Raw genomic sequence first — 27,930 nt, 5'->3', positions numbered from 1 at the left:
CTAGTAAATGCATTTCTCAACTCCAAATAGCGGCGCGTAAAAAACATTTTAATAGCCCCGGTGGAAATTAATGTCATATTAATGCTGAACACAACTACATACAATATTTTCATACCATCTGAGCTACTTAAAACTGCCTTCTGGAACTGGCCCTTAACAAAGGAAAACAGTACAGGCAATTAGGAACTAATGAGTAGCATGTCAATCCAGTGGTTGATAAGAATCAGGAAAGACGACACCCAGAAAAGCTAACAGCCTCTGGTTTCAGTGGGGAGCAGAGGGGAGGCAGCCATGGGCTGGAAGGGAGCACCCTCTTCAAAGGCTTTTCTCAGGATATGAGGTGTGCAAGCCCTTAGGACCTGCAGGAAAACCTGGCAGGAGCCATCCACAGAAGCTGCTGCTGGAAGCTCAACAAACACCTCCAAGCAGACCCGTTGGGTGGACCATGCCCGGGTAGGCTCTTCAAGCTCTGAGACAAGATCTCTCTGCCCCGTTCCAGCTGAGCTGGGAAGTCAAGCCCACATTCGTCCTCCAGGATGTGGTGGCCCCTCGACCCTGTCAAATGGTTGCTAATCGTGCCTGCAGATTGATGTCACGGGACTGTTTACGGAGCAGCCCTGCCAGAGCAGTCAGATGACTGAGGCAAGCATCGCTCCAAAATGCTGGGAATGCATCTCAAACGGGCAGCCAGAGACTTGTCCTAACTTTTATTGCTATTTTTAAGATACCTCTATCCCTGGCGAGGCTGGGTTGGAGCCGCAGACCTCAGTTTTATTTGACCACATTTATCTCCAGAGGTCACTGAAAGCTAAGAATAAGAAGGGTCAACAAGTTCCCAACGTTATTTGCCAGAAAATCATGGCAAACCTCGTTTCCCACCACGGAAGCAGTTTTAACTGGCTCTAGGACTAGCTGAAGAGTTATCTCTGTTTCTCAAAATATTCCTCTATCACAGTCCCTTCTCCTCCTCCTCCCCTCTCTCTTTCTTTCTCTCTCTGTCTTCCATGTACATATAAATGTATATGGAATTATCTCAAGCATCTCAATTCCTGACTCAGAAAGACATCATAGAGGTTATGCCTCTGCTTTCTAAATCTCCAGAGAATTGAGTGACCCAGACAAGTTCACACAGCAGGCAGTGGACGGGACTCACATGAGGCAGAGATTTCCATCAACAACCCTTATCAATCTAGGAAACGTAGTCCCCAGAGCACGCCTATTTGACATATTATGTCTAGATCACCTGCTGACCCTATTTTCTGAACATCTACCTACATTTCACAGTAGGGCATCTCTTTATGTTAAACGGAACCCTCAGTGTAACCCCATAGTCTTCACACTGTAGGCACAGACATAACACCAATAAAAAGCCTGATCTCATCACTGCCCTCTGAAACACCTGCAGTGGTACCCTGTGACCCTACGAGAGGCTCCACGCACCTCAACAGGACCAGCATCCTCTCCTTAACATGGAGTTTGTTTTTTCTTTCAGCCTCCTCTCTCATAGCTTACCCCTCTCACCTGAGCCTATCTCCCTGGAATACAGTATTCTCTCGGAACCTCCGTCACCACCTGACACAGCCCTTGCTGCCCCGTGGCCCACCACCCTCCCCACCCTGCTTACCAGCCAGGCTGATGTGGCCACATGAGTGGGGAGTTTCCATGTGATCATCTCCATGGCCATTCTTCAGGTTTCATCTCCCTTGAAACATCCCCTCAACACTTAAGTCTGGGCTAGGTGCAGGGCCTCCCTCCTCAGGGATCCCTTAGCTCTCTGTTGTTATCCTATTGTCAATCATTAAAGCTCTATTTTAATTTTAATTCCTTGTTTGCTTACTTGCCTGCTCCATCTAGAGTTCTCGAGGGAGGCACTAGGTCTTGCTCCCTATTACATAACCAAGGCCAAGCCTTTAGTAGAGTCTCAAAAGTATTTGCCTAATGAATCTGTAATCCTCACTGGTACTCAGAGAGGGGAAGCAAAAATGACGGATGCTTCAAAGTCACTTCAGCTTGATCTTGCGATGATTTGTTTTCTGCAAATAAATTTTCTTGGCAGAAATACAGAATGAACGTGCACTTGCTATGCATGTGCCCACTGATAATTCTGCCACTCAGTGTCAGACTTTTTTCTAAAACAGGCCACAACCAAGTCATGATCTTATCTACTTGCATGGGAATAATGGGGAGATGATTATCAGAGCCTCACAGCTGGCTGGAAAAATCCAGCGACTCGGAAGGCAGATACAAGAAAGCTCAATCTGATCCATACATAATCACAACACCTGGTGTCCTGGACATTGGTTTTTTTGGCTGAATAGCACCCATTTTCCTTATTTCTCACCACAGTTCCTGGCAATCATATGGAACTCAAAAACACAGTCAACATTGACTGCAGTGGAACTGGGAGGTGGGCAGAGACTGGATTTGGGCAGACTGGATTGAATAAAAACCTGCCTGAGATTAGACCTACCCTCAACTTTCCATAGGGACCATTTAAAATCCCTATTGGCCGGGCGCGGTGGCTCAAGCCTGTAATCCCAGCACTTTGGGAGGCCGAGGCGGGCGGATCACGAGGTCAGGAGATCGAGACCATCCTGGCTAACCCAGTGAAACCCCGTCTCTACTAAAAAATACAAAAAAAAAAAAAAAAAAAACTAGCCGGGTGAGGTGGCGGGCGCCTGTAGTCCCAGCTGCTCGGGAGGCTGAGGCAGGAGAATGGCGTGAACCCGGGAGGCGGAGCTTGCAGTGAGCTGAGATCCGGCCACTGCACTCCAGCCTGGGCGACAGAGCGAGACTCCGTCTCAAAAAAAAAAAAAAAATCCCTATTAATTTAAGCCAGATATATCTGAAAAGCATACTCACAGGTGTTAGTGGAAAATCTGATGGTCAAGGGCAAGATCAGAGACCCTTGTGCTCCGTGAGGACAAGTGCTTCCAGAGCAACTAAAGACACAGATGATGTGAGCCTGGCTTTTGCACACAAGCCACACTGGTGCTGCCTCTCACTGGAGATGGAGGTGGAGACCTGCGCTCTTAGATGTGAGTTTTAGACCCTGCCTAGAGAAGACCTAGATGCTACTGGAAAGGCCTTGAGCTGTTCCTGACCCACTGCACTGTGGAACTATGTCGTTGGGGTCTGCAGACCCAAGTCCAGCACCATGGACAGACAGTCTAGCGTGCGAACCATGCAGAGGGGCCCCCAGGCAGCGCATGGCCTGGCAGCAAATCTGCCTGCAATGTGATTTTAGTATAAGAGTCAGACTCTTTATAGGCCCAGATGTGAAAAATCCTGAAACATCTAGGCTAATATAAATGGACACTTATGAGTAAATTTCTTCATCCACTTTTGGGTCTGGTTCCTCTTTTTTTATCTTTTCTTGGTTGACTAGAGTGAAACCCTGAAGTTTTTGTTCCTGGAACCAGAACACCCTTCTATTTAAACCACAGATTAGTACAGTTGGTTAACTCAGTCACCCAGGTTGGGAAAACCAATTGGTGTTCTCTCGTTCATGGTCTCAGACCGCAAATCTGAACCTAAGAGGCTGTTTTACAAAAGGCTGGCCTTGGGCACCAGGGTCCCAGGTGGGAAAGCATGGCAGACATGCCCAGGGTCATCACCGCTGCAAACACAGCTGAAAACACTGCTTTCATATTTCATCAAATATTATTGAGGATGGTCTAAGAAAGCCCTATATTGGTCCCACAGTACCTTCTCCTTTGTTATTGGTGTAATTAATTATTCTGATTTATATATATGAGGTAGGATCTTGCATCAAGTGCTTTATTGGGACCATCTTTTAACCAGGGTACAAACAGGTTGAATAAATTATTCCCCTGTGCTCGTCTTCTCTGTATTTGCCCTTTTGGGTAAGTAATGGAGAGTTTTCCATTTTGGGGCTTCGGTGACCCCTGTGGTGATGGCCTTCAATCCGGACTCTAAGCTGGACGTCTCCAGAAGCCCAGCTTAGTGTGTCAAGGAGTTGGGTGAAAATGGCCCCTTGGATTTCTTAACATCGTTTTAAATGTAACATGATTGAAATCAAATTCATCATATGTAGCATAAAAGTAGACTCTCTCAGCATCTTCCTTCTCCCTATCAATGTGACCACTTCCCAGTCCTCTGACTTCAGTCCAAACTGGAGATAATGCTAGCTCAGCCACTCTCCTATGTCTACTGTCACCAACTCTGCAATATTTCATGTGAAATAGCTCATCTTCTCCCCTCATCGTAATTCCTCCCATCACCCTGGTCTACGCCCAGCACGGTTCATGTCTAAATGATGCAGCAGCCCAGCTGCCCTCCCTGGGTCCTACCAACTCTAGCCCATTGTCCTCACTGAGACCAGATCAATTTCCCTAAACCTTCCCTTTATCCTATAATTCCACAACACTAAAAAAGTCCAGTGCCTTCCTATTGTATCACATTATAATGATGATGTCCCCACCTAGAATGCTTTTCTTTTCTGTCTTACAGCTCCTAGCAGCCCCTCCAGGGGGCCCACCCTTTCCATTCTAGTCCCTCAAGTAATCTCCCTCTCCTCTGAGCACCCACAATGCTCATGGTCCATACATAAGCTCAGCAAATAACCTACTATTTCCTATCTGTTCTGCTTATTTTCTTCTCAACCAGACCATAGCCCCCCTGATGGTGAGGACAAGGCTCTTTGTCTGCTCCATGTGTCTAGAAAAAGACAGTCCATAAATATTTTTTGAGTCATCAAAATTGATTTATAACAACTGATTTATAACAATTGCAGAGAGAGAGCAGGAGACAGAGGGAAAGGAGAATGATGTACGGTTGTGTGTTGCTTAACGATGGGGATATGTTCTGAGACACGCATCTTTAGGTGACTTCGCAAACATCACAGAACGTGCTTATACAAATCTAGATGCTATGTAGCCTACAACACACCTAGGGTATAAGGGATAGCCTATTGCTCCCAGGCTACAAACTTGCACAGCATGTTACTGTACCGAATACTGTAGGCAGTCATACAGTGGTAAGTATTTGTGTACCTAAATATATCTAAATACAAAAGATGTATGGTAAAACTGTCGTATTATAACCTTAGGGGACAATCGCCATATATGTGGTCTGTTGTCTAAAACATCGTCAGGTTGTGCAGGGTTGTAATTCTAGGTCATCCCCATAACTATCTAGATCTATTGCCTCTGGTCCTCTGTTGCCCTCCTCCTGAAGATTACTTTACCTGCAGAACTGAACCTCCTGGTCAAACTGTGAGTTTTCTGGCTGCGTCCCCTCCTTCAGCTGGCTGACGTTGAAAAAGGAGAGGGTGTGGTTGACAAAGCCGTGCAGAGTCCCATTGTGACTGTAGGAGTACTGGTACACCAGGCGGGGGATAAAGTCGGAGGTGATCGCAATGACAAAAGCCTGAGGGACAGAACCATAAGCACTGAGTAGCCAGGATTGATGCTAAAAAGGACTGTCCACTCTTAGACTGTTCATCTGAAGGAGCTGCTCTGACACAGAAGCTCATACAGCATGCGCAGGTCCCTGAGCTCATGCAGCTGAGTCACCTGCCTTTTCCATCTTTGATGTGTACAAGTATAATAAGTCCACCAGACAGTGGCTGCCAAAAGAGCACAAGTCAACCACTGCAGCAAAGGATGCTAAGTCAGTTTGGACCATTTGGTGCTGGAAGGAATGAAACCACCTCTGAGATATCTAACATTGCTGTTGAGCAAGCCCAAACAGAGTGAACGCTTTCCTGAGAAAATTACCTATAGTGATGAGGGTACTACATAAGTGTAATGGGCAAGGAAATGGAATGCCCATGTACTTCTGCCCCTGAGTGGTACCAGAAATCCAGAAATACCAAGAATATGATTCCACAGTTTGCTTCATTTGATCATTATCTCTCAACACTTTTTTAGCAAGTCATGTAATAGAAGTTATTCTTGTATCCATTTTACTTAAGAAAACGGAGACACAGCGGAGAAAGAAACAGGTCCTGCTAGATGGAGCCACACACACCCAACATAGTGTCTGGCATATCTAAGCGCTCTATAAATGTCCATGGAGCAAACCAAACGACAAATGAATGATTGCATATTTGAACACAGAGGTACCTTCTGCAAAGAAAGTCTTCAGTCTTTCTGGCAGGTGTTTATATTGCATCCTGCACCAACAATTAAAGCCCTTTACCAAAATGTAGTTCAGATATTGTTTTCTAAATGTGTATGTGAATATGAATGGCCAGAACCATATTTGAGAAGGAATAACATTGTAATCACAGCTACAACTTACTGGGCCCTCGTTATATGTCCTTTCATCATGCCATTTAATGTCCCAAATGATCTTATTTGGTGGGTACTATTATTATCTCCTGTTTGACAGATAAGTAAACAAGGCTTAAAGAGGCCAGGGAAGTAAGACTGCATGTCATTTCGTACTGTAGATGCAAAGTGATTAACACTCGGGGCCTCTGTTCTAGCAGACACAACTTCAAAGTAGCAGACTGATCTGTTTTCCCAACTGCACCTTATTTCTAAGCCTCGAGATGTGCACTTCCTACATCACAACATTCAAAATGCAGTGGGCTGATTTTTTTCTGCCTCACCACACACCTTCCAGCCATTTTATGTGATCTTAGTAGGAAATCAGGTCAAATCACTGTTCGCCTCCCCAGGGAAAAGGGCTGTGGCTTTCTTGGTGTGCACTGAGCTGGCTGATACATTCCTGGGAGGTGGGACAGGAGGCCCTTCCTGGCCACTGTCCATATAAGAACACAGCAGAAGAGGAGCTGGCTGGGGCCCAGCAGGATTTCCTCTGCAGTGTAGACACGTCTGGCAAGAGAGTTAAGGAAGTCACCACAGGTGGGAGCCTTCTTCTTCTATGTCCTATCTTAACCTACGCAGTGCCAGAGTCCTTGGAGATAATTAAGACTTTGCACTGACAACCTGGAGGAACTGTAATTAGGGACTGCAGCCTGGGCAATGCTCCATGCATTGTTTAACTCAGGAGTAGAATAAGAAAGGAAAGAGATGAACAGATATGTAGAATTCTTTCCTCATCATTCTTGGCTCTGAGGAGAGATCTGATTTTGACTGTCAGGGCCAAGGTATGCATTCTGATGGATAATTACCTTTCTCCTTGTGAAATTAAAAATAAACCTACACAGCCTTAGCGACAGCACGATGAGTTACAAGGCATTTGTGAGCTGTTAACCAGAGTGCTGTCACCAATAAAGCTCCAAATGGAAAAGGCTGGGGAGGTGCAAGGGCTGGCTTCCCACTTTGAAGACCTCAGCTTCTCTGGAAGCCCTTCCCACAGAGCGAGTGCGTCACGAATGTAAGTACTCACATTGCTGATAACAGAGAACTTGCCAATTCCAGAGAGAATGTCAAACCAGATTCCTACAAGACAGAAAAGACAGCGTCTGGCTCACTCCCGCCCTCGGCCCAGTGATGACAAGGCTGAAGCTCCGGGTGATGTTTCGCAGGTGAACTACCGAGCAGCTTTGCTGGGCCCCCCAGAATGGGCTTGTCTGGAAAGGCTTAGGTAGCCCCCCTGTCTGGAAGCTCAGATCACAAGTGGGGGTGGATAATGTGGTCTCAGAAGGCGTCCCTGCACCTCAGGATACGAGGATGAGGGACCCAAAGGGAAGAGGGGCTTTCGCAGCCCTCTTGATTCCTGGTGTGGTGTGACTGTGTCCACAGGGAACAGAATGACAGAAGGATGGGCCTGGTGGGACCTCTAAGGAGGGCACATACCGATATCTTTGGTTCTTACAGCATCCGGCCGTCTCAGCTCCGTGACAAACTTCTTGGCGTCCAGCCGCACTTCAATAACATTGTTGAGGAGGGCGAACACAGGTGCCAGGGGAAAGGAGGCCACAAAGAGGGTGACGAAACCAAACTGGATGACTGCAAGAGAGAACAGCATGAGGGCTTCAGCAGGGACAAGCAGGACTCAGGTCCCTTCTGGCTCGCAGCTACGGCCCCTTGTCCTTTCTTCCTTGGGTCTCTTTCCCATATGGGGTAATTTTTAGCCTCCCTTTTCCTCCTGTGCCACATACACGGTATTTCTTTCTAAGTACCTGCAGGCCTGTGGGTCAATGCCATCACTTGGGAGCAAAGCTCTGGATTAGGCATGGTGGGGAGATATGAGAAAAAAAAAATGTCTTAATTCCTCCCTTCACCCTTTACCGCCAGTCACTAATCCTACTGATCTAACTCAGGGGTTGGTAAACTTTTTTAGTAAAAGGCCAGATAGTAATAAACATTTTTGGATTTGCAGGCCATATGGTTTTGTTACAATGACTCAACTCTGCCATTATACAGTAAAAGCAGCTATAGACAGCACATCAACAAGTGGGCTTGGCTGAGTTCCAATAAAACTTGATTTACAAAAGCAATATATAAAGTGGCTAGATTTGGCCTACAGGTCACAGTTTGCCTACCCTTGATAAGGCTTTAAAAACCACCTCCCAAATTTGGACTCCTCTTTCCATGTCTACAGTCACTGCCTTTGTTTATTCATCGGCCGGGCGCGGTGGCTCACGCCTGTAATCCCAGCACTTTGGGAGGCCGAGGCAGGCGGATCACGAGGTCAGGAGATCGAGACCATCCTGGCTAACACTGTGAAACCCCATCTCTACTAAAAAATTCAAAACAAAATTAGTCGGGCGTGGTGGCGGGTGCCTGTAGTCCCAGCTACTCGGGAGGCTGAGGCAGGAGAATGGTGTGAACCTGGGAGGCGGAGCTTGCAGTGAGCTGAGATTGCGCCACTGCACTCCAGCCTGGGTGACAGAGCGAGACTCCGTCTCAAAAAAAAAAAAAAAAAAAGTTTATTCATCCATCATGCATTTATGGAGAGCTCACTAAATGTCAGGCCCCGTACCAAGTATTTAAGGAGGCAAAGGTCTGGTCTTGCCTGCAAGAAACTGGGTTTGAAAGGGGAGAGTTAAATGTAGGCAAACACATGCAACAAGGTTTTATGTGCTCCAAGAAAGAATAAAGAATGTACTAGTGATAGAGAAGACCCAAATGGAGGGGAACACACATCTGTTCAGGGCAGGGACTGAAGGGGGTCTCCATGCAGAGCCCCTGAGCACAGTCTGGAAAGATGGGCATGTAGTTTTCATGAGGATCAAGTCAGAGACCTTCTAAGCTGCGGAAGCTGCGGAAGCAAAAGCGTGGTGTGACAACCCATGCCCATCAGACAGCCGGAAACAGTCCAGCCCTACCTGGACCATTGCAACAGCCTCCTGATGGGGTTTCTTGTCACCAGTCTCCCAGAATGCTAGAGTCTATCCAGCACACAGCCCCTGTCATCTGATTCTGTTATCTACCTGCTTATAAAAATTCCTGTTGGCTCCACTCTGTTCACTGAATATAATCCAAATTCCCTAGCACTGCATACAGGCGCTTTATAATCTGCCTCCAAGCTGCCTCCTTAGCTTCATCTCCCAGCATCTCCCCAGCAACGACCATGGTCCTGCCTTCTCACCCTCCTAACTGTCCCCTGCCACATGAGTTCCTTCCACTCATTTGTGCACAAGCATCCACTCTCTGGCTGGCAAGCTTCTGTGCATCCCTGAGATCACTCAGATGCCACCTCCTTGGTGAAGCCCAATCCTTCCTCCTCTGGTCCCCACCGCCCCGTGTTCAGGCCTCTGGTGCAGCCTTCACTGCATGCTTCTGTGATTGACTTGCTCATATATCTTTATTTCCCAGTGAGAAGGTAAGACCTCCATCCCCTCTAGGGGTTCAGTACATATTTGCTGATGGAAACACAACCCAGAGTCCAGGAAAGTTACAATGTTCTAGGACTCCCCTACATACTAAGGGCAAATTATTAAACTTTTCTGTGCTTCAGGTACTTCAACTATAAATTGAAGATAATAGTAATAACCACCCAGTAGGGTTTCCAGACGGGTAAATTATATACAAAATATGTACAATGTACATACAATGTACAATATGTACAATGTCAGATACATAATAACTGTTGAATAAATGGTATCTATTATGTGTAATTTTATTCTTATTGGAATAAATATCATGTACAGATGACTGCAATGTACTTATATGCTAAACAGACACAAACTTAAGGATTAAGCACTGAATGAGAGAGACTCAACTTCTAGACCTGGATATGCTTCTAACTAGAGGTATGACTTTGGCCAAGCCTGTTTGTTTCAATGGGCATCCGCAACCTCATTGATAAATTGAAGGGACCAGTTTATATTGCCTCCAAGTCTGATTTGCTGTGATGCTATGGTTCACATTGTCTTAGACAAGCTTCATGAGTCTAGAATATTCAAATAAAGCATGACAAAACATGACACGAATGGGAAAAAAGTTCCATTTCTACAGAGGCATAAGAGCAACCACAACAGAAGTTCCAGGAAAGGGAACAGGCAAGGAACTTTCCCCAGCCCAACTGCTTTTGGTTTGGCTGTTTGCTCAGCCCACAGCTGTGGGTCACTGCTCTGGCTGATTCAACCCTGTCCACTGCCATTGTCCTTGGTGCCCAGTAGGTTCCAGCAGGCCTTAGGAGGCTGGCAGGTGCTGATTGACAGCAAGACGCCTGCATCGAAAGACACATATTTGTCCAGGTTGGGACCTTAGAGTGATCACCTGACTAGCTGGCTGGCCAACAAGGATTGGAGGGTGGTGGAGAAATCCCCCAAAACAAGCTCTGGGAGCCCGTTCAAAATGCAGGCGCTCTCTCATCTTTTAAACAAGGCTTTGCTGAGGAATTCACGTTGGAGTCAGGAATGGGGATAAGGCCAGAGGGGGTGTGGGGATGAATGGAATTAACAAGAAAAGGAAAACAGATGTTAGACTAGCATTCTAAAACCTGTAAAATGCATGTCTGTGTTTAAGTGTATGGATGGATGTATATTTATGGAGTTATAAGTTGGTCTTCTTGATTCTAATGAGCTCAGTTCAGCAGGCATATGTTCTTATCATGAGTGACTTCCGCCAGCAGAACTGTGCAAACTCTCCAGAGCCTCCGCAAGGGTTTGGCAAGGAGACTGATGGGGAGGGAGAAGGGCAGTTTACTTCTGAGGGATTGCAAATGTACACAGCATGCCCTCACCACATTCGTGCACGTGGTACTCTGAAATCTAACTTCCTTCCAGGGTTATAGGGAAAATGGGACTCTCCACTTCCTCTTCTCTCTTCATATGAACTCCAGAGGCAGACATGAATGCTGTCTTCTACGGGTTCCCTGCTGGTTTGCTTCTTTACCTTCACAAACTCTCCACACATGGACTCTGTTGTCCCTCTTCTGTCAACACAAACATCTTCCAGTGCTGGCTCGATGCTCTCTAACAGCTCCTGTTCATTACCCCAGTCCCATAACAAAATGTCCCTCCTCCTTCCCCTCACCATTTAAGTCTCTATATTCAGCACTGGATGGCCTCAAGAGACTGGGCCCAGCAATGCTGGACCCGAAGTGACAAGATCCTCCTGTCCCCTCCTCTGGTGTTACTCCACGGTATCCTGGGCCAAGAATAGGCCCTCTCTGCAGACGTCCCATTGCTGCAGGTGCTGCTTGCTCAGACTGGGTAACCTGAGCATTGCCAGGATTCAACCCAAAGAGGCAGAAACAAATAGGAAGTTTTGTTCTATTTGGGGGAGAATAAAACATAAAACCATAACTCTCTAGCATGCAAATTCCAAATCCAAGATTTGCTCTTTTTAGTCAAAGGTCTAAAATGCTGTATCAGATGGAAGTCCTTCTGGGCTTACTTCAGAGGATACAATGATACCAGCTTTTGCCAACACCAAGATTTGTTTCTAAAAGCAGCAAGCCTCCATTAGGATAAGAGCAACACCGGAAATCCTCAGTGTGCTGCGTAATAGAAGCCAGCTCGGCCTGACCAGTAACAGATTAAACCAGGCCAAGCCAATTAGGGAGAAAACTTTGAGCTGATTTTCAACCAAAGCTTTACAACGCCTGCTGTAAAATGCTCCAGTAATGCTGAGCTCAAAGGCTGGAAACTCCTCCATGCAAACCCCATTCGTTTTCTCCTCTCACCCTTCAGCAGCCAAGGATCTTCTAGAATAACCATCAGCCCTACACTGCCTGATGCTGGAGACATTTCCTATATCAGTGATTTTCTGAGTTTAGGTTAAAATAACAAGGAGGAGTGGGTTAAACTAACCAGAACAACATTCAGCAAGGAGGTTTCAGGACAATCTGTTTAGAGAACACAAACAGTATAGTAGATAAAATAGAATGGACTTGCCGGGATTGGTGGAGAAGATTTTGATGGAATACAATTCTGATTTTTCACTCATTTATTTAAAATTTTTCAGTGAACATATCCAGACCCATTTCCTCCCAACCCATATTCTGTGCTAAGGGCAAATATTTAGCAAGTATGTTGGAGATCAACTCCGCCTGCCTTCCAACCATTCCAAAATCATTTGTACTTCCCCAAACTCACCATGAATTCTACATTTCTGAGCCTTGATACACGCCACTATTGTCTGTAATTTTCCTTCTTTCCTTGTCTGCTGAGTGGGATGCTATTCATCTCTCAGGCTCAACTCAAACTTCACCTTCTGTATGAAGACTCCTCTCCACCTCCATTTCCCACCAGCACACCCAGGTGGAACTGGGTGCCTTGGGCATCTCTCATCCTTACTCCCATAATGCCTTGCACGTGCCTCTCTGTTTATTTGACCTGCTCCCTAGATGGAAAGCTCCTTGAGACCAGGTGTCTTGTTTGATTCTTTTCCAAGTCCTCACTCACCATCTTTTGTGGTGCCTCTTACATAGCAGATGCTCAAAGAGTATCTGTTTCATAAATCTGACCTAATTTTCACCAGTTGTGAAATACACACACACACACGGCCAAAAATGAAAGTGTGTGAACTGAAAGCATTGCACTTGATGATGGTGAAAAGAAAGGTAGACCTGAAGTATTAACACCTCTACATCGCAATTCTCATTGCTGCAATCTGCACGGAAGACTTTGAAGAAAGTTGTAGTAAAAACAGTTGGTTGGGAGAGTCCAATTCTAATGAAAATGATTATAGTTATTTTTCTTTTTTTTAAAAAAAAAAAAAACGCTTTCTATTGTTTAATAAAAGCAACACAGTCTACTTAAAGAAGATGAATACTGGGGGCTTAAGAATTCTCCTTTTTGAGTGTTGGCAATGCAGGACTACCGGATCGGTCGTAAATATCAGAGGCGGAGGAGACACTGAAGTGACTTCAAAGCCAGAGGGGAGTACAGAGAATCATCGTGGTGAACAGAGACGGCGTTCTCATCAAGAGCACCACGGTCAACCTCACCACCACACAGTGTGCCAGCCTCATGCACAGCTTCATCCTGAAGGCACGGAGCACCGGGCGTGAAACTGACCCCCAGAACGATCTCAACTTCCTTTGAATTTGCTCCAAGAAAAATGAAATTACGGTTGCACCAGACAACCACTATTTCCTGATTGTGATTCAGAATCCAAATGAATAAGCCACTCTCTTGGCTCCCTGTGTCATTCCTCAGTTTAATTGCCCCCCCCCCCAAGAATATTAATGTCGATCATGTCAACACACTGGCACATGGCAGTTGCCTTAGAGCCCACTTGAACCAATCCCGTGACCATGCGTGGGCTGGCGGCTCTGCCTACCCCACGAAAGGAACCCTTGTGCTGCGCCAACCTTCCCCAGAGCTCCGGGAGGGCCCTTTCTCCTCACTGCCAGGTTTTGGAACAAGAGCTTGCGAGAAACTCACACCCAGCTTCCTTCTAACATTCAGTTCACTTTGTTGCCCTTGGAGAAGGATGTTTTTCTTTAATTAAAAATAACCGAAATGCTTAAAAAAAAAAAAAAAGAATCTTCCTTTTTGTGAGCTATTAATGAGCAATGCAAGGGAATCAGGGAAGGACACACTGGTATGAGTTTGTCTTCTCACTCAGGAGGCAGTAAGTGAAAGATGCCGCTAGAAACAGCCTATTAATATATACTCATGTAAGAGCACAGCAGGGGAAGGTCATCACTGCTTATTTCATCAGTCCGTATTTTCAGGCTGTGCCCGGGAATCCCCTTTTCCCAAGAGCAAGGGAAGTCAACTCTGCTTTGGGCTGACAACATCTGGCATAAAAAGAATTGCAAGTGTCGACTGAACACACAAATAGGAAAAGACAGTGAGAAGAAAAGGCATGAGCTATCATAGATCCTCAGCATGGGCCTCCATCACTTAGAAAAATGGTGAAGCCTTGTAGAAACATAAGACAGTTCTCAATGTCCATCACTCACCATCCACTCACTCATGCATTCATTCAGCAAGCATTTATTGAGCACGTTCCATATACTGGAGACCATGTGCACTGCTAAAACACAAGGATGAGCAGATTACTGTGGCATCCTTCCAAGGGCTCAGAGTATGCTGTGGGGAAGATGGACATGGAAACAATCCTTGACAGCCTCACATGGCGAGAGCAAAATGCCAGCATTAACAGTGCTGTAGAACGCTGGGCAGAAGTAATCGACTCTCACCAGCAGACCCGTGGAGGCTTTGCACCACTCGTCACTGGGTTCCACGTGAAGAACAGGTAGAAGGAGCACATGAAGATTTGCTATATGGTTGATAGTTAAGATCATTCCTGCAAATTCACTGATCCAAATTCACAAAAAAATACTTAGGAAATAAAGACAATACGTGGAATTCCCTTTCGGTCCCGCATGGAGTCACCTGGGGGTTTACACAATGGATCGGGACTGATTCAGAAAGCCTGGGAAGTCATAACAGGAAGGGACAGGCTTGAAGTCACAGCTTAGGTATTAAGAGTTTACCGCATGCAAGGGCAATGCAATGCTGGGACAGACCAGCAAGGCACGTCTGGCTCCAAGTTTTCTTCATTTCTTTCTGTTTAAAGGAGACTCAGTCCCTGCTTTTTCTCCAGCCCCACATCAAAGCTAGGGAGACTTAAGTTGGCAAGATCCACTGATTCACTTCCTGGAGGACAGACTGGTGAACTTCCAGTAAATATTTACTGAAAGAACAAATGAATGGTCTGGCTTTCTCACTCTTGTTTACATTATCCACCTGCAAGACGGGAGTGTGAAGGACAATTATTCATTCATCCTTCCTCCCGTCCCTCCATCCTCTCATTTGGACTGTGGTAATGTAGTGTGTGAGTTCGAAGGGCCATGAAACCAGTCATGACTGGAAAGAAGTTCCCCAGCAACACATCATTACTGAGGACCTTGTTTTGCTTTATTCTTTTTCCTCTACCTCTTCCCAAAAGGTCTGTGCAAAAGTGAACAAAATGAAAATAAAATTAGGCTTATAGGGTTTTAGAAAAAGGAAATAAGGAGCACAGAAAAGAGGACAAAACAAGTAAGCAAACTCGGGGAACCACAATGCTGCTATGTTTGAGCAGTAATGTTTACTCCGAGCTTCCTGGTTGTTACAGCAAGAAGAGAAGTGGGGCAGCAGTACAGTTCTTCGTAAGTTTTAAACTAAAAGACTGCCTTCCCTGCATTCCTTCCTCCCTCCTCAAGCACTGACTAGGCATCTTCTGTATCCCAGAAGCCTTCTGTGGTATGCTGAGGGCTGTGGTATCCAGACACACTTCTGCCTTTTTTCTTAAGTATGCATGGGGAGGGAGTCTAGTGCAGATAACACCAAGCAATGTATGCCTCAGCAGCGAAAGGAGAGAAACGACCTGGGATTCAATCTACTTCCCAGAAATGCTAGAAGCAGCTCCTGGATGCTGCCTCAATTGTGTTTAAACAGCATTTGGAGAAGATGGCAGGAGCCTCATTATCCAGTGGAATGACTCAGTGTGTGTAAACAGGATGGCCCAGGGAAAGGAATTTCCTGGTTCTTTGAGCCATTGGCTTGTAGCACACACACACTTGGAGTTGTTTGTGACAGAATATGTGGGCCTTCCGTGCTGACGGTTTCTCAGGTATTCTAGAAAATCTGATCACTTAAATCCAGCCTCTGTCGGAAATTTGGAAATTACCCATTGTAGTCTTTGCCATCCATGACCAAAGAATATCAGAGTTGAAAAGAAAGTGGTGTCACCTAAGTTGTCCCTCCATCTGAAGCTCCGGCTGTTCTACTCCTTTAATAAGTGGCCACTTTCACCTGATCATTGTTAGACAGGGAACTCAGTACCAGAGCCCGTCATTTTCATTGTTTTTCATTCTCTGTCTCCGTTTTAAGTCACCGGGACTTTGGGGTACTTGCTATAAAGCATTATCATAGCAGTAGTTGTCTAACATCTGGGGTAGTTTTCCTGAACTATCCAGATAATTGTATAAGTTCATCAATTTATGCTGTTATGGGAGACCTGCCCTAAGGAGGACAGCACTCCCTAATTACTAGCACTTCAAAATAAGGAGACTTCGCACTGCAAGAGGTGGAGTAGGTTGTCCCAATTAAATCAATACCACAAGGATGTCTGGAGAGTTTTCATGAAAGGTCATGTCTGCAGAGTCCAACTGACAGCCCGTCCCCACCCCCACCCAGCCCAGAAGGTCCTCATTACAGGATCACTTCTTTCATTCCTGCTTCTTAGGAAAACATTCATAGAGCACTTACTGTACGCCAGGCCTTGTGAATCAATAAGACACACATTTCACCCTCAAGAAGCTTCCATCACAATGTAGGGAGTATCATGACCCTGGGCCATTGGTCTTCAGATGAGAAGAACTGACAATCACATCATTTATTTATCTGAATGACATGGTGGTAACACTCTACCAAGAGATTCTTCTGGGACTTGTCGCTGAACTCTTATGGGATTAAACTTGAGCCTATGTCTTTCTGCTCAGTAGGAAAAGTCAAATGGCTGCAAGTGTCCAGAGAACTTAAGCTTGCAGCTCTTAAAGCAAATGAAGAATTTCCTCTCACCAGGCCCTGAGGAAAACCCCACAACAGGGCTGTGAGAGGCCTGCGGCAAGGCAGTTTGGAAGCCCCATTTTGGGGCAGGGGACAGTGATGATTAACGCCGTGGCCAACTCCTGGGCCAGCTTTCTTTCCTCCCCTCTGAGATGGGGGAGTGGGAGATGATTCCTGAAGTCCTTCTTAGTAAGCCCTACAGGAAAAGGTTTGATATTGGAGATTCCCTCGAAAGCCCGCGCTGCTCCCCTCCCAGGTTTCTCCAGCTTAATCCCTCACTCTCAGGTTTCCCTTTGTCTGGAGCCAGCCCATCCCCACACCCACCGGCCGGAGGGGGCTCTCTACCCCCACACCCCTCCTCAGGCTGATCCCAGCCTCCCTTCACCTCGCGGCCCCTCCCCCAAGCCTGCTGGGCCCCAGCCCAGGTTCCAGCTCAATTTAGGAAAATGTAAATATAATACATCTCCCCCTGCTGCCTCCCTCGGCTGATGACCTGCCCCACCATTCCTACTGACAGGCCCGGAGTGGGCTCAGCGCACTTCCTGTCTGCATGGGTGGTCCTGGGGATCTCAGGGAAAGAGGCTGACAGCTGAGAGCTGGGCCGGGGATCACCATGTCAAGCACACCAGAGGCGGTGGGCAGCTTTGGTTTCATTGCTCTCATTTTTGTTCAAAGTCCAAGACATGGGCCCTTCTGGAATTGAGGAGGTCTAGCCAGTTGGGAAGGAAGGAGGAAACCTCACTTCATTCCATCCTTCCACAGAAGCCCAAGTTCCTATAGGTCTTGAAGACAGTCTCCCATGGAATGGTCTGGAAAGGAGCTGTAGCCTCAATTCCACTAGTGAGTCATCTGGGTGACCTTAGGCAACTCACATCACCCTGGGCCTCTTGGCTTCAAGGTGCATTGTTCAACTAGGATGTATGAACCATGATGTCACCACTGGAAGGCACCCTGAAGGTCAGCTGGTCTCGTGGTCTGAAACTTATTATTCCTGTCAAGACACTTAATGAAAAATGATGACCTGCACTTCCAGTTGTGCATGCTGACACGTCCCTTCCTCAAAAAACATTTAGAAATCTAAGAAAGTGAGGGTGGCACTGACTCTGTTTTACCTTGTATGTCTAAAACATTGGCAGTGGTGCATTACTTGTGACACACTGCACAATTGGTTTTGACCACAGACCAGTGGGTTGCATCACTGCAGGGAAAAACTCATTCTCTGGTCTAATTCCCTCTAATTTCCAGGAAAAAAGGGAAGCCAGGGAGATGATAGGACATCATGCCCAAGGCCACACTGCTGGATAGAAGCAGAGCTAGATTTGCACCTGACTCTCACCTGACACCCTGGGAGCATGGGAAGGAGAGATGCTCACTCTGCCTACAGTGATCATCTACAGATAAAAGAGGCAGCGGATGTGAAGGGGCTTTTACTTCAAACACAAGGGCGCAGAGAAATCAGAAGTAATGATATGGTGACTACCGCCCAGTCTTAGTTATCCATGGAGATGGCAGAAACTACAGCCCCCAACGAGATTTTGACATCTGCTGTGGACTTTAGTCTTCTCTCCCACCACGCTAGTCCCCAGAGCTGCTATCTCTCAACTGCATGGATGGGTTCACATTACACCTTCTCTTATTTCCCTGGCTTACTCGCTAGAAACGAGTGCTTAATAGGCCTGGGATGGGGGAGGGGAGGAGGCAGAGGAAGGAAAGGGGTGGCAGGAGAGGGGGACAGGGAAGGAGGAGGAGGAGAAAGAGAAACAAGGATAACCACCTCTCTTGATAATCCACTCACTGGATTATCAGCCCATAAATAAATGAGAATTGACCGTGGCTCAGCATCACTAGAAAGTGAGATTCTGTTAGCCTAGATAAGAGAAAGCTGAAGACATAAATGATACACTCATGTATTCAGTGACCCCCTTTACAGGCTTACCCAATATGTTTTTAGTGCCCATGCCCCAGGGGGCAGTGCTGGGCAAGGCCCTGCCATTTGAAGAATCTGCCCTTGGGAAATTAATTACCAAAGGCATCTCTATTTTAGGAGACATTTTGTCTGAAATCCGGTGGGGCAGGGGGAAGGGGGAGGTGGCAAGGAGCAGGTGACATGAGAGCTGGCTTTGGATGCGTGCATGAGAAGGCTCAGGCAAGTCCAGGGCCGGGAGAGCACTCAGGACAGGCAGGGCAGGAAGAAGCTGTAGGTTGCAGAGGATTCACTTCCCTGGACCACAGGACATGGAGAAGGACCTAGGATTAAATACAGGGGAAGGATGCTCTGGGAGGGCCTCACTAGGAGCACGGGACCCCGATGGTTTTTGGACACTGGAGGCATATGACCAACACTACACCTTGGAAGGAATAAATGAGGCAGTGGCGAGAGGGTGGTGGCTGCAAGTGGCTGTGTTGAGGATGTAGTTTGAAAAAAAAAAAAAGCACCAGGAAGGAGGCGGAGCTGACAGCGCAGATTCCTAAGACACCCTAGAGCAGGCCTGTCCAACCCCTGGCCTGTGGGCTGCATATGGCCCAGGACGGCTTTGAATGTGGCTCAACACAAATCCGTAAACTTTCTTAAAACATTACGAGATTTTTTTTTTGCATCGTTCTAGCTCATCAGCTATCATTAATGTTACTGTATCTTATGGGTGACCTAAGACAATTCTTCTTCTTCCAATGTGGCCCAGGGAAGTCGGAAGATTGGACACCCCAGCTCTAGAGGGAAGATCGGCGGCACAGCAAGCCCACTGGATGGGAGGTGTGTGGAGACAGAACGGAGAATGAGCAGTGATGTTAGATTTCTCAGCCAGGGGCCTGGAGGATGGTGGGGCCATTAATGTGGCAGAGAACTCAGAAAAGAGTCAAGGGGATGCAGCCTGCAGGCAGAAAGGCTTAGAAATGTTTCCCCTGAAGTGGATTCTCGTCTGGGGCCTTCCCTGCCTTGTCTGAAGTCTCAAGACAAGCGTGGGGCAGTAAGCGGGAGAAGAGCCTCCTGCATCCAGTTCAGAGTTTGCTCGGCCTCAGTAGGTGGTTTCTAAAACCCAAAGACAAGGCCAAAAGAATGAGGAGAGCAGGCGATCTTTGAGAACACCTTTCTGCCAGTCAACTAGAAGCTGCAAAGACCTAGGCGAACTATTTTCTAGAACAGTAGGTTCTTTCTTGTTACTGTCTGTTTGCCCATATGGGGCCAATGGAATTTCCCCTTTGTCCTGGGAGGGTTTGCTGAAAAATCAACTCACGATAAGGCAGATTAATCAGAGAAAAAACTAGCCACCAGGCGTGGTGGCTCACACCTGTAATCCCAGCACTTTGGGAGGCCGAGGCGGGCAGATCACCTGAGGTCAGTGTCAGGCCTCTGAGCCCAAGCCAAGCCATCGCATCCCCTGTGACTTGCACGTATATGCCCAGATGGCCTGAAGTAACTGAAGAATCACAAAAGAAGTGCAAATGCCCTGCCCCGCCTTAACCGATGACATTCCACCACAAAGAAGTGAAAATGGCCGGTCCTTGCCTTAAGCGATGGTATTATCTTGTGAAATTCCTTTTCCTGGCTCATCCTGGCTCAAAAAGCTCCCCCACTGAGCACCTTGTGACCCCCACTCCTGCCCGCCAGAGAACAACCCCCCTTTGACTGTAATTTTCCTTTACCTACCCAAATCCTATAAAACGGCCCCACCCTTATCTCCCTTCGCTGACTCTCTTTTCGGACTCAGCCCGCCTGCACCCAGGTGATTAAAAAGCTTTATTGCTCACACAAAGCCTGTTTGGTGGTCTCTTCACACGGACATGCATGACAGTCAGGAGTTCGAGACCTGACCATGGTGAAACCCCGTCTCTACTAAAAATACAAAAAATTAGCCAGGTTTGGTGGGGATGCCTATAATCCCAACTACTCGGGAGGCTGAAGCAGGAGAATCACTTGAACCTGGAAGGCAGAGGTTGCAGTGAGCCAAGATTGCGCCACTGCACTCCAGCCTGGGCAACAAGAGTGAAACTGTCTCAAAACAAAACAAAAACTACCAATTTATTACTGCTATGCACACGGGGAAAATCACAGAGTGATTGACCACTATCCCAGTGCAGTACAGGTGCTTACATACCCTGCTTCTTAGGGGAAAGGGCGTGGGAAGGGCGCATGATTTTAGGGGGATAGTGATTTCAGGGGAATTTCATAGGCTTAAAGAACAGGCCATGGTTTGGGGCAAAGTCTACTGGGTCTGCAGAGCAGACAATGATTTGTGACAAAAGTCTGTCCAGGTTTGTTGACCGACTTCCGTCTTCTTTCCTGCAATGTGGGTTCAGTTCATGAAAACTCAGGGAAGGAATCGGAAGTAATTGTTCTTTTCTTTAGTAGGTCCAGACTTTTAGGCAGCTAAGGGAAATTCAGTCTGTGTTTGGGGAGAGGTAGAGGATTGAGAGAAGGGTGGGAGAGATTGTTCTCCTTGGTGGGTCTGACTGGTCTTTACGTAGATAGGGGAAAAATCTCCTTTAGCATTGTTCATCTCTAGGATCTTTAAATCAAAATACTGACTATGCCAGGGAGTCATACTTTGGGGTGACGTTCCCTGAGCTCCTTCACACATTTCTCTCTCATCCCAGATCCTGAAACTCTGGAAGGCACAGGCATGTCTGTTGTCTCCATGTCCCCAGTGCCGGCAGCAGTGCAGACACCAGAGCACTGCCCCGGGGCAGGCCAGGAGGGGCGGCACTGCAGAGGGAGGGATGTGGCCTTGGAGTGGAGGTCAGAACCAAGTCTGAAAGAGGTCATCTCACCCTGTCCACTGACACTAATGACTTGACCCCTTAAGGGAAAGGAATAAATTAAAATCAGAGGTGACTTTTCTTTGAGGGAAACTCTGATAATAAACATGGTTCACTTTGGTCTCAGGAGACTAAAATTATTGCATATTAAAAATTACACAAATATGTCCACAGTGAAGAAGGTGGCCCACAGTCATGGGATCAAGAGAAGCGAGGGCTTCTATTTCTCTACCAGTGAAGGAAAAGGACTTAAAGGGCCATTCATTTGATAATTATTTCATTGAGTTATTAGGTTCTAGTACCCATGCTGAGTGCTGTGACTAGAAAGGAGTAACACACTGTCTCTGTCCCCAAAGCATGTTTGAAAGGGTGCAGGTACAGAAGAAGAGGGGAAGAGAAAAACTGAGGATGGGAGAATGAGAAAATCGTACCAAGAGCAAATGTGTCTGAGGCTGCAACACTCAGCAAGCGGTCACAGGCAGACGACATGGCACAGGCAAACTGGACATGAGAGTGTGAGATAACCAGATACACACACGCGGGCCTGCAAGAAGATGCAAAACAAGAGCCAGCTTGGGATGCCCTCATCTGCTGCACTGGGTGTGTGAACTTGATATGAAAAGAAGTCAGTAGCATTGAAGGATTTTAAGTAGAAAAATGAATACAATCTGGTCTGCATTTTTAAAAAGCCGTTCTAAAAAGCAAGATGGAAAGGTAGAAGGAGTAAAAAAAGAAGCAGGGAGTCAACCTAGGATGCATTTGCAGTAATTCCAAGGAGAAATGGTGAGGGTTCAAATAAGAATCCAAAATTCTCACTAGAGGCAAAGTCAGCAAGTTAAGTAGCCACACATAGAAACTCTCCCCAGTGAGGGTTGATGCAAAGTCAGAAAGTAGTCATGGAGACTAAGACAGGATCCACACCAGTCCACAGACGTTCCTCCTGAATCCAGAAGCTCAGACTTGCCATTTCAGGACACAACTCGAATGCGGCTGCAAGAGCTTTAATGTCTGGTCTCCCAGGAGAACCTGCCCCATGCGTTTCCCTGGCACAGTGATTTCTACAGGCCTTGGTGCACACTTCCAGAGAGCAGGAGAGACTGGGGGCCCTTTGCCTTTCAAAATAATTATCCGGCTTTTACTCCAAATAAATGAACAAGTAAACATGCGATCACTGAGGCACTTCCCTTTCTGTGAGGGTTTGACAGGATATAAGCTCGGGACCAAGAAAAATCAGACCTGCTCTCATGACTGTGTGAATGAATGACAGAAGAAATTCATCTCATCACCCACAGTAATAGCCCAAGGGCCTCAAACTTGTGTTTGCATTTAAGAAGCTGGGGGAAGGCTCTAAGGGAGATAATTGAATTCCTGAGGCAGGATTATAATAGCGATTATTTTTTGGATGACTAGAGCTTGTGGGTTTTAGATAAACAGATGACAAAAAGAGCCCATGTGAGAGTCCAGACTTGTCAATAGAGCCCTGAGGGCTTAGAGTTTACTGAAAGGACAAACATCTTGGAGTGTTTAGAGCTCAGGCTTCTGATTCTTAGATATGCCTTGGGGTCTGTTACCCTCATTCTTTAACCATTAGGGCACAGTCTACACTCACAGTATAAGAAGAACCTCCAGAGATCACTATATTCAGGAGCTTCAAGCTGTTTTGAGTCAAAAACTTTGTAGATTTGAGAGAAACTGAACTCTGGACAATAACAACGGTGGCCAATGTTCATTGAGAGTCTACATGTGGAAGCATTGTTTACCACTCTACATGCATCAGCTGATTCCCAGAATAGTCCTATGAGGTAGGCGCTATTATCATCAAAACTACTTTTCAGATGGGAGAATTGGGCCTGGCTGACTTTAAGCCTCAAAACCAGTCATGTAGCTAGCATGCAGCAGGGTTAGGTTCAAAAGCTCAGTGGTTCAACGGCAGCACCCACCCCTAACCACACTTAGCTGTTCGATGAACTTTGATGAGGGTTATTCTGCAGTCCAGTCTTTGTACTTGAGAAAAAGTATGTCCTTAAAGGGTTAAGAGGATAGTCCAGAGATAAAAGGGAGGAGCAAAACCTAACCCAGAACACGTTGTCCTCACATTTAAATAAAATATGAAATAAAATAGCCATGTCTCTAAAACACGTCTCTTAAGATTGAAAGTCATAGTGAAATGGACTAAAGAATTCTGTGAACCAATCCAGCTTGAAAGTCATGGTGAAATGAACTGAAGAATTCTGTGAACCAATCCACCTTGAAATTCTGTGAACCAATCCAGTGTGATTCCTCTTTCAGATAAGATTGCATCAATATCAACTGAGTTGTTGACTCAATCAATATCAGGAACAACCTGAATTGCTGAAGAGACTGTCCTGGTCTCCAGATTTGCTCCTCCCTCTAGATGCTTAATAAATGTTTGATGAATGAACTGATAAATGAATTCTTGCACCTATGTTTTCTCTTTTCCTCCTGAGCCTTACTATCCCTCTTCTGCACTTGCTGCCCAATTTCCCAAGCAAAGAGTACACAGTCACCACACTGGCCAAGATTTTACAACTACTCTGTATGGTCTGATGTGAACTGCAAACCTATCTGGTCTTCAGGGTTCTCCACTAATCCCAGGTCTGTCCCTGAACCCTCCATACCTCAAGACTACCATTTGCTTCTCCTTGTGAACAGTTACTCATGGCCAGGTGTGGTGGCTCATGCCTGTAATCCCAGCAATTTCAGAGGCCAAGATGGGAGGATTGCTCAAGTTCTGGAGTTAGAGACCAGCCTGGGCAACATAGTGAAACCTCACGGCTACAAAAAATCAAACAAATTAGCTGGGCTTGGTGGTGCATGCCTGTAGTGCCAGTTACTAGGGAGGCTGAGGTGAGAGGGTCACTTGAGCCTGGGAGGTCCAGGCTGCAGTGACCCATGATAGTTCCACTGCACTCCAGCCTGGGTGACGTAACAAGACCCTGTCTCAAAACAAAACAACAACAACAACAAACAGTTACTCATGGCCAGGAGACTCGCTGCACTTGCTAGTCCTTTCCCTTGGAACGCTCTTCTCTGTTCTTATCATCTATATGTAGATCTCCAGAATCGGAAGGATCTTGGGATCACTAAATCAACCTCCCACCCTACAGCTGGAAACCTCTTCAGAATATCTGTAGTTCACCATCAAGTAAGCCCTGCTTTGAAAATGTAAATTCTTTACTTGTCTTGTAAAGTTATTATTATAGAGTTACCTCTGTCAAGAAACCTTCTCTCATTAATTAACACATGCATTAATTCATTCATTCTCTCATCTGTGTATCAGACATACCAAGTGTTTGAGTTTTGTTTTTGTTTTTTTAGAGATGGGGCATCACTCTGTCACCTAGGCTGGAGTGCAGTGGCACAATCACAGCTCACTGCAGCCTCAGACTCCTGGGCTCAAGTGATCCTCCCGCCTCAGCCTCCCAAGTAGCTAGGACTATAGGTGTACAACACTACATTCTATTATTTCTTTCTTTCTTTCTTTCTTTTTTTTTCCTTTTTGTAGAGACAGGGTCTCATTATGTTGCTCAGGCTGATCTTGAGCTCCTGACCTCAAGCAATCCTCCTGCCTCGGCCTCCCAAAGTGCTGGGTTTATAAGCATGAGTCACTGCACCTGGCCTGGAGTGTCCATTATATGCCAGGAAACGTGCTAGACTCCAGAAGCTGTGAAGATGAATAACCCATGGTCCCTACCCACTGCTCTTCAGAGTCACCCCTAGACTGAGTCTGTTGAAGAACATATATGTAAGCAATACTACCATAATTCAGTAAGATGCCATCAGCGTGTGTACCAAACACAATACTAGGACAGAAACAAAGTATGATTTGTTTCAAGATGAACTGGGGTTTGACCTGGGAAGACTTCCTAGAGGAAGCACCATGTAAAACTAAGCTAAGGATGAGTCTGGAATATTCAGGTTAACAGCGTGGAATGGAGTTAACCTCCCAGGCGTAGGGGGCTGGGAATCTCCAGCTTCCTATACGCTGATAATTCTTTCATATCACATGACTTCAGGATTCAGGATATTAAGTGATTTACACTCACTGAAAGGGTATTTTCATATATTGCTCAAGGCTAGGTGAATTGTTCTTACTCTTTCAGAAAGTAATTTGGTAAAATGAATCAGGAACCATACAATGACTATACCTAATCACACCTATGTGAATCTATCTGGATGAAATAATACCCTAAATAAAAGACTATATGCACAAAGATAGTGTTTATGAGAGGATTAAAATACGGGAGAATTGTTAAATAAGCCTCCACTGGAAGACAGGTAAGTGAACTATGGCACGCTTATTAAAGGGATTACTTTAGATTAGTTATTCTTTTTCTTCGTGCTTTCTTCTTTCTAAAGAAAAGAGTGCTTAGAAATACTTTCCTCACTCCAAAGTCAGGTACATATTCATCCACGTTTTCTTCCTGTTCGTCTAAAATCTAATAGATTAAACTTCCTTATCCATCTAGAATTTATTTGGATGGAGGTGAGATAAGGATCAGGTTATTCCCCCCTCCAAACGGTAAATAATTTGTCCCAACACCATGTGTTAAAAAAAATCTATTCTTAACCATAATTAAAAAGTCAAAAAAAAAAAAAGGGGGGATTACTACACAGCTATTCATTTTGAATGTTATGTGACAACTTAAAATATTTATTCATATAATGGGAAATAAAAAAATAAATGTGTAAGATCACAATTTTATTTTTAAATTCATGTACATAACAAAAAGAGTCTAAGAAACAGCACCAAAATGCTAAAAAAAAAAAAAAAAAAAATTACAAGGTTGGATTTGGGAGATATGTTCTCTTCTTTTCTGTTTTCAATATTCCAGGTATAAGATTGTTTTATTCATTTTAAGGAGTGGGGTTTGGGGTTTGCTTTTGTTTCTGATTTTTCAGTTTATGGTCTGAATCTCACTCTCTACAATCTTGGTGTGAATTCCTTCCCAAAATCACCAAGTAAATCTTCTAGCGCCACTTTTCTTTTCACTCTTCTCATTTCTTGGTAAGCACCCAAGTTTAAACACATAATAATACAGTAGATACGTATTCAATGGCATAGCCCTGACAAAGTAGAGCATATTTCCCTAACTCTGCCTTCCTCAGGGTTCAGGACCATTAAGAGGAATAACACCAGACACTTAATACACAGCTTTTGTATGTGTTAGGCCCTCTTCTAAGAACTACATTAGCACTAAGCACTAAGACCCTCTTCTACTCACAGATACTAATTCATTCACTATCCACAACAATCCTATGAGGTGGATATTATTATCTTTTTTAATAGGCAAACAAATTGAGACACATAGGGGTCTTGATAAGGGCAAGTGGATAACTTACACATGGTTATCTAGCTAGTTGGTCAAAAGCTGGGATTTGAGCCCAGGAAGTATGGTTCAAGGGTCTTTGCTCTTCTTTGTTGTATTTTAATGTATTTCTCTTTTTATAACTTTCAAGTTCATGGGTGCAAGTGCAGGTTTGTTACATAGGTAAACTCATGTCATGGGGGTTTGTTGTACAGATTACTTCATCACCCAGGTATTAAGCCTAGTACCCGTTAGTTCTTTTACCTGATCCTCTCCCTCTTTTCATCCTCCACCCTCTGAAGGGCCCCAGTGTGTGCTGTTCCCCTCTGTGTGTCAATGTGTTCTCATGGTTTAGGTCCCACTTAAAAGTGAAAACATCTGGTATTTGGTTTTCTGTTCCTGTATTAGTATGCTAAAGATAATGGCCTCCACCTCCATCCATGTTCCTTCAAAGGACGTGAACTCATTGTTTTTCATGGCTGCGTGGTAGTTCACAGTGTACTATGTTTTCTTTACCCAGCCTATCATTGACGAGCATTTAGGTAGAATGCATTCTTTGCTATTATGAACACCTCTATGTACATAAACTAGAAAAATTTAGGGTCTCTGCTCTAATCACTCAAAAGAGAAAGCTTTCAAATAGCTGAACAGACAGGCTGACAAGCATGTGAAACCCACACAGCTAACTGGTGGCCGTGGAGGTGTGACCACTGGGGTCAGAGGGCGGAGACAGACAGATCTCAGGGGTTCCTAATGTAAGCCCTTTCCCAAACGGAAGTCCCAATCTCTGGCAGCACTTTCTTTCTTTCTGGGTGAGACGATGGCAGATGTAGAATGGCGTCTGAAATATGAGCAATCACCTTTGCGTAAATACAGCATCAGAGAGGGAGGGATTAGAGGTAGTTCTTAGCCAAACATGAAAAGCATAAAGGCGCTACACGTTTCCTTAAACCAGGTCTTGATGTTTTCTTTATCTATTGTTTCTGAAGCAGACATAATGATTGT

General features: G+C 45.6%; 1 protein-coding gene and 1 pseudogene across 1 annotated transcript in view; one reads left to right on the top strand and one right to left on the bottom strand.

The window, feature by feature from the left end:
* LOC105484171 (anoctamin 2) overlaps nucleotides 1-27,930 on the bottom strand; it is a 363,016-nt gene that overhangs the window by 7,766 nt on the left and 327,320 nt on the right. Inside the window, exons 20-22 of the mRNA XM_011745546.2 lie at nucleotides 7,734-7,886; nucleotides 7,324-7,376; nucleotides 5,210-5,391 (exon numbers count right to left, since the gene is read on the bottom strand). Of these exons, the coding sequence (XP_011743848.1) occupies nucleotides 5,210-5,391; nucleotides 7,324-7,376; nucleotides 7,734-7,886 (388 nt within the window). The remainder of the gene's footprint in view (nucleotides 1-5,209; nucleotides 5,392-7,323; nucleotides 7,377-7,733; nucleotides 7,887-27,930) is intronic.
* Nucleotides 13,172-13,459, top strand: LOC112427136 (dynein light chain roadblock-type 1 pseudogene; annotated as a pseudogene).

This window comes from Macaca nemestrina, chromosome 10, assembly GCF_043159975.1.
Source record: "Macaca nemestrina isolate mMacNem1 chromosome 10, mMacNem.hap1, whole genome shotgun sequence".
NCBI lineage: Eukaryota > Metazoa > Chordata > Mammalia > Primates > Cercopithecidae > Macaca > Macaca nemestrina.
This window is presented reverse-complemented; position numbering and strand designations above follow the sequence as displayed.